Source organism: Buceros rhinoceros, unplaced genomic scaffold, assembly GCF_000710305.1.
Source record: "Buceros rhinoceros silvestris isolate BGI_N320 unplaced genomic scaffold, ASM71030v1 scaffold7205, whole genome shotgun sequence".
NCBI classification, from domain to species: domain Eukaryota; kingdom Metazoa; phylum Chordata; class Aves; order Bucerotiformes; family Bucerotidae; genus Buceros; species Buceros rhinoceros.
Genome location: NW_010414471.1, coordinates 23,584 through 30,387, shown reverse-complemented (window position 1 = coordinate 30,387; position 6,804 = coordinate 23,584). Strand labels below are relative to the sequence as shown.

The following is a 6,804-nucleotide window of genomic DNA, read 5'->3' as shown; positions in this document are numbered from 1 at the left end:
GGGTGGCCGTGTGCCTCCTCCAGCTGCAGCCTGCTTGGGCTTGATGGCAGCAGGGAGGTGTGCTGCAAGTGCTGGGCCGGAAAACCGCAGCGGTGTGAGCGGAAGCGGTGCCAGCAGCTGCCTGGGAGGCCCTTTCACAAAGCAGCGGTTGCACCTTATAAAACCTGCCGCCTTCTGGTACAGTGGGAGGGTGGGGCAGGGTGGAGTGGGTGGAAGGACATGATGCCAGCCAAGGGATTGGGGTGAATTCCCCATTTCTACCCCATGGGTGCACTGTGACACATCCCCCCTACATCCCATAACCACATTCTTGCCCCTGGCAGGACAATCAGGAGGAAATCGAGCAGCATGAAGCGCCTCTCTCCCACACCCAGCACCCAAACCTCCTACTACAGTGAGTCCCTCGTGAGTGAGTCCTACCTGGGGGGCAGCCGGGACCTTGCTGCCCTGGGCAGCTCTGTGCTGGACGATCCCCTGGACAGCAGCACGTACTGGGGTGAGTCTTCCTTCCCTCCTGTGGCAGCTGGGGACCATCCAGGGCATGGGATGTGTGGGAGGATGTGTTGGGGCAGCCCCCTAGGCTGGTTGACTGAGTTACTTCTTGCAGTGGTGGCTGGTTTCTGAGGGTGACTCTGTTTTGGGGGCAGGTGGTGACCTCTCCACTAGGAGGAGAAGAGGCACAGGGGACACAGAGTCCAGTAAAATCAATGGCCTGCTGGAGACCAAGATGTATGACACCTATGCCTCGTCATCTGGGTACTCCTCAGAAGATGACTACGCCGGTAGGGATGCACCAGTCTCTCTGCCATGGCAAGGTTGCTGGGGGAGACATCCCCAAGGGGACCAGCCCAGGGCCTGGCTGTGCTCTGGGTGCTGCTAGCCCCTCCTGCATGCCATCCCCCTGTGCAGGCCTTGTCCTGGGCCACGTGCAGGGGTGCAGGCTCTGACTGGTGACTTACTGGCTTCTTCCTTTCCAGGACACTTTTACTCGGGCCAGAGTAGCTCTGGGTCGGGGCTGAGGACTGTGGCCTCCCGGGTGGGCTCCTTCCTTTGGCTGGTGCTCACCTCTCCAGGTGAGTGGAGGGTCAGTGGGGGGGGTGGTTTCTAGAAGCACCTTTTGTCCCTGCCATTGTCTCCACTCCCCATGTGCTGTGTGTGACATTTCCTGATGGGGTGGAGGGGTTTTATTTCCCCCTGTGGGAGCATCCTTGGGGACAGAGGGGACGTCTCTGATGAGACCCTGCCTGACGCTCAGTTTCTTTCCTGGCAGTTCGGTTTGTGGGGTGGCTGTTTTCAGGGCTGGCAGCTGCCTGGCACCACCTCATTGGTGCAGCTCCCCGCCTGGGCAGTGTCTCCTCCAGGTGAGTGTGGTGGTGGGACATGGGGTAGGGGAGGTGTGCAGAAAATCTGCAGGACTCCTAAGAGGGGGGTGCCCTGCAGAACCCACTGTGCGTGGGGTGGGTGTCTTGTGCCAAAGCCCGGCTGGGCTTTGCTTTCCCTCTAGTCCCCATGAAGAGGAATGCTGTGGTGGGGGAGAGCAGCTGCAGTCCTACAGGTGCCTTTCTCTTTTCCATGCTCCAGGCGCTATCCGCAGCTGAAGAGGTTCCTGCTTCTGTTGCTGCTCCTCCTGCTCCTTGCTGCTGCCACCTGTGGTGAGTTGGCCTGGCCCTGAGATCTGGGGCAGTGCAGAGCATCCCACTGCCATACCCAGGGAGTGGGATGAGATGGGGTGACCCCAAGCTCAGTGCTCATGGCTCCTGGTACCCTGGTGCATCTGTGCCCCAGTGCTGGGACCTCCTGGTAACCTGAGGCGATGCTGATGGCTGAGGCTCTGCACGTTCACCCTGTCCCCTGCTGTGTCCCATTACCGGCCTGTCATTCTAACCGTTTTGTTCTCTGGCATGTGCAGGAGCTTGGTACTTCTACCCATATGGGCTGCGAAAACTCAGTCTCCCTGCCTTCCCATGGTGGGGAGCTGGAAAGCTTTCCTCCTCTGATGTGTCTGGGGCAGGGGACCTGACTGCGCTGGACCAGGTAAGCCTTGGCAAAGGGGAAGCATTGGCCCAGGTGGGGCAGGTGCCTTGCAGGGAGAGCTGGGACAGTGTGGCCCATGGCTGAAGGGGCCTCTCCAGGGGATGGGGAGGTGGTGGAGGATGGGCTGGATGGCAGCTCCATACTGGTGGAAATGGCTCCCCCAGCTTGTGGCCGTCTCACCTTTAAGTGTCCCGGTGATGGAGCAGGGGGAGTATCTGCACTCTCCTGGATAGCAGCAGATGAATAAGATGCCGCTGACTCTGAGGTCTCAGGGTGGCCTCAGGGTCTGTGCAGAGCAGTCAGCCTCCGGCAGGTCCACACCTCCCTGGGGGGCTGTGTCGCACCCTACTTTTGCCCTCGCAGGGGCCGTGGGGAGAGCACCAGCTCCTGGCTCGCTTCCAGGCACTGGAAAAGCGCTTTGAGGCACTGGAGGCTGAGGTGTCACGGTGGCAACTGCAGCGGGGGGCGGCAGCGGTGACAGCAGGGGGAGAGCCACCCCCGGGGGACATCCTGGAGCTGCTGGAAGGGCTAGTGAGCCGCCGGGATGCGGGACTGAAGGAGCGTCTCCGTACCGATGTGACCAGCCACCTCGAGGTAAAGGGCGTGGGGGGCATGTGGGAGGATGGGGCATGCTGGGCTGGGCTCTGATGTTCCCTCCTGTTCCTCAACCTGCAGGCTGAGCTGGATGCCCTCCGAGCTGAGGTGCAGAGGGATTTGGATGGGCGCCTGGGGAAGATGGCACGAGCCTCTCAGGTAAGGGGACGAGTGTTTGGTAATGCCTGGACCAGGACATCCTCACCACTGGTGTCACAGGTCTCACCCCTTCCCCTTCTCCTGGCAGGAGATGGAGGCACGCTTGGTGGAGCTGAACTCGGCGTGGCAGAGGTAATGCTGGCTGTCTGGGCAGAGCCACCGCTCTGTTAGGGACAGGCAGGCAGCTGGGTGAAATAACCACAGTGAGGTTTAGGAAAGGTTTCCAGGTCTGGTTTGCTCAAGGCAAAGGAGAAGTTGAGAGGTGCAGTCTTGGAGGAAGGAGGAGTGGAATGTGAGACTGTCAGCAAGAAAGTGCCCTTGCTAGCAGCAGGTTTCAAAAGGCAATTGCAGCAAGTTACTTTTGCTGCCATCACTTTTCATCACCGTGGGGAATGTGGCACTTCAGATGAGAAGTGAGTTGGGGATGATTTCCTACAGGATGCAGTAGAAGAGGATATTGCCACAAGGATTAAAACTGGGGCTGGAGATGGGGTTGAGCGTAGGTGAAAGGAGATGAATCTCCTCCCCCAGTTTGCAGAGGGGAGCTGGGACTGTTGGCACAAGGTTTTGTTGCCTTTCTCTTGGCACAGCTCGGCAGAGGAGGGCCTGCGAGGGAGCTTCCAGCAGGAGATGGGCAAGCTGGAGCAGGAGGTGGCTGTGCTGAGGAGGGAACTGGCAGGCCTCAAGTCGGACCAGGAGGTGATGGGGAAGAATGTGGAGGGGTTACTGGAGCAGCTGAAGGCAGTACGGGCGGATGTGAGTCCCTGGTCCCCACCCTGCTCAACAGAGGGAGATGTGAGGGTCCCTGTCCCAGGGCTGAGTTCTGTCCCTACCTTCTCAGGTGGAAGCACAGTTCCCAGTGTGGATCGATCAGTTCCTGTCACAGTCCCAGAAAGGGGGTGCCGCTGGCCTTGTCCTCCAGCGGGAAGACTTGCAAGCAGAGCTCCAGGCCCTGGAGCGCAAGATCCTGGCCAAAGTCTTGGAGGACCAGAGACTGTCGGCACGGGGCGCTCAGGCTGGTATTGGAGTCGCCTTGCAGCAAGGTGGGGCCGCAGGTGTGACGGAGGAGGTGAGTACTGGCCTGAGCCCAAGGGATGTGATGGTGACCACAGGTGTGGGACTGGGGGCTGTGCCCCATTGCCGGTGTGCAGTGGGGGCTGGCACTCATACCTGGTAGATGGCAGAGCCGTGGGGACAGCCCTTACAGCTGGGCCATCCATCCTGGGCTCACATTCCAAATGGCAAGAACATCCCTGAAACTTCTCCATCCCTTATCTGTTGCCAGCCTTCCCTGGGCAGTGTCTGCACCCTGCCCTGGAAGGGGTCACAGGTGGTGATAGCCACAGCCTGTGAGGTTCTTGCTGTCTTAAAATCCAAGCGTCTGCTTGTGCATCTTTCACCCAGAGGGTGGGGCAGGTGCCAGCAAGGGTTGAACATCTTGCTTACCCCCATCCTTCAGCACTGCCGCTGAGTCATTTGGGGCCAAGCATTTCAGCAGAATGACACCAAGGGGAAAAAATAAGCCTGCTTGCTTTGGAAAGAGTTGTTGGCAATTCCCTGTGGGGGGGAGGGGTCAGGCTGGGATTAGCAGTCCTTGCAGTCTGTGCAAGCTTTATGCACAACATAAAGTTTAGATCCACGGTGCTACTGCAGGGTCCCAGCATCTTGGGCTGGATTCTGCTCCAGAAGGATGCCATGTCTGGCTCCCCCTTTTCTGGATGGGGGAACTCCCATTAATCCTGCAGGATGGGGCAGGAGGGACCAGGAAATGATGCTGGGAAGGATTGGGTGGGCTGTCGGGTTGTGTCTGGTACCTGCTGCGTGGAATACTCCTCCTCCCCTGGGGCCAGCCCCTCTTTTGTGATAGGGATGGGCGAACCCAGTGTGCCTGGGCACTGCTCCTTCATTGCACAGCTCCTCTTCGCTGGGGTAATTTTAGCAACCTCTAACAAGACTTCCTAGCCAAACGTGTGTCCTCTTTTTTTGTCAGGGTGATTCACCCCCTGGCTGTTTTGTGGGAAGGTCCTTACACCCTCTTGGTCCCTGCAGGGGGGAGGTGGGTGGGGGGCAGAATGCCTGCCCTGGCCCTTCGCCACTCTCACATCCTCTGCTTCCACTGCAGCAAGTGCATCACATTGTGGGCCAGGCCTTGAAGCGCTACAGTGAGGACCGCGTGGGGATGGTTGACTATGCCCTGGAGTCAGCGGGTAGGTGGTGGGCTGCTCTCATCCACCTGGGACAAGCCAGCCATCCTGGGGAGGGGACCGCGGGCTGCTGACACCTGGTTCACCGGCTGCCATCCCTCTCTGTGCCAGGGGCCAGTGTCATCAACACCCGCTGCTCAGAGACCTATGAGATGCGGACAGCATTGCTGAGTATGTTCGGCATCCCCCTGTGGTACCAATCGCAGTCCCCCCGTGTCATCCTGCAGGTGAGCACCCTTGGGGCGAGACCCTGCTAAGGGAGAGGACCGGCTGGGCTGGTTCTTGCATGGGTTTGGTGGGTTTTATTGGGCTCTTGCTGTTGCTCCAAGCAAGCAGTCAAGCTGATGTTGGGGGGAAGAAAAATGACGCTGATGGTGATAATATTGCTGGTGTCTTGCTCCCACACCTGTAGCCAGACGTCAACCCTGGGAACTGCTGGGCATTTCGTGGGTCCCAGGGCTTTGCCATCATCCGCCTCTCTGACATCATCCGCCCCACAGCCGTGACACTGGAGCACATCCCAAAAGCCCTCTCACCCCAGGGGACCATCCCCAGTGCCCCCAAGGACTTTGCAGTCTATGTGAGTTTCCTCTCCTGGACCCAAGGATGGAGCAAGGGGACATGGTGGGAAGGTGCCATGGTGGAGGGTGTGGGAGGGGAGGGCTAGTGAGCCTCATACCTGGCTTTGGGGTGCTCTGGAGGTTGGTCTTATCCTGAAGTGGAAGAAGCAACAGCACTGGCAGGGAGAGAAGCACCAGGCTTCAGGAGGGGGTTTGGGGGACACAGGAAGAGAGGAGATTGAGTAGGTATAACTTGCAGTCTTTCCCCGTAGTCTCTCCTTACTGGCCCCTGTTCCCTGTCTCTTTTGGCCTGGAAGAGCAGGAGTGGTGCCCTTGCATCTCTGTCTCTCTGTTCCACCCTGGGCCTGCTCATCGCCTCTGGTCTCCCTCTCTGATGACCCCCTGTTCTCTCTTTCTGTCCCCTTGCCCTGCTGTAGGGCTTGAAGGAGGAAAGAGAAGAGGAGGGCCTTCTCCTTGGGCAGTTCACCTACAACCATGATGGTGACCCCATCCAAACATTTTACCTAGAGGTAAGTGCTTTGCCCTCGGAGCACCTGACCCCAAGAAGAAATGAGACTCCTGGGGTCTCTGAGCCCTTGAGAACTCTCAAGTGCTTAGGTTTTTCCTTTCCCCTCTCCCCAAGGGTGATGGTGTGGGCACGTACCAGCTGGTGGAGCTCCGGGTCCTGAGCAATTGGGGCCACCCTGAATACACCTGCATCTACCGCTTCCGCGTGCATGGGGAGCCGGTGCACTGACCCCTGGCTCCCTCGTGGGATGAAGATGAGCAGGAGGGGATTCATCTGGCTCGCTGCTTCGTACTAGAAATCCTGGGATGTGCCAGCAGCCGCCCCAGGGAGCTGCTCCCCTCGGGGGAGGAGAAGAGTTGGTGATGAGGGGTGAGGCTTTCCCTCTTCTAAGGACCGGGGTGGCAAGGCAAGAACATCCCACATGGGTCCTAGCGCAGCCTGGCTTGTTTTCAGTGCGTATCGGACATTTTAACTTTTTACGCTAATTTTTTTATCGGGTCTGCGCAGTCCCTCTCCCTATTGTCCTGCTCCTTTCTGCCAGTGCACCTAACGTTGCTGGGGCTTGGGAAAGGGGTATGTAATTTTGCGATGTGCTTCATGTGGGGCTTGGGCATGATATGGTGTGCGGGACTGCAGTGACCAGCTCGGTATTCTGCCAGAATAGGTAGGAGCCACCAGTTGTGGCCACCAAGTCCCTCCCCTCCATGCGAGGTCATTTCTTCTG

The 6,804-nt window shown here is 58.7% G+C and overlaps 1 protein-coding gene across 1 annotated transcript; it reads left to right on the top strand.

Moving 5' to 3' along the window:
* Window positions 1-323: 323 nt before the first annotated feature.
* Window positions 324-6,308, top strand: SUN2 (Sad1 and UNC84 domain containing 2; the record flags this gene model as incomplete). Its single annotated transcript, XM_010137097.1, has 16 exons — window positions 324-496; window positions 648-782; window positions 978-1,073; window positions 1,271-1,350; window positions 1,556-1,652; window positions 1,910-2,034; window positions 2,398-2,628; window positions 2,710-2,787; window positions 2,876-2,919; window positions 3,378-3,543; window positions 3,629-3,856; window positions 4,910-4,994; window positions 5,103-5,218; window positions 5,404-5,571; window positions 5,989-6,081; window positions 6,195-6,308. Coding segments are annotated over 16 exons (2,029 nt in total), but the record flags the coding sequence as incomplete, so codon positions are not given.
* Between the last annotated feature and the right edge of the window lie 496 nt (window positions 6,309-6,804).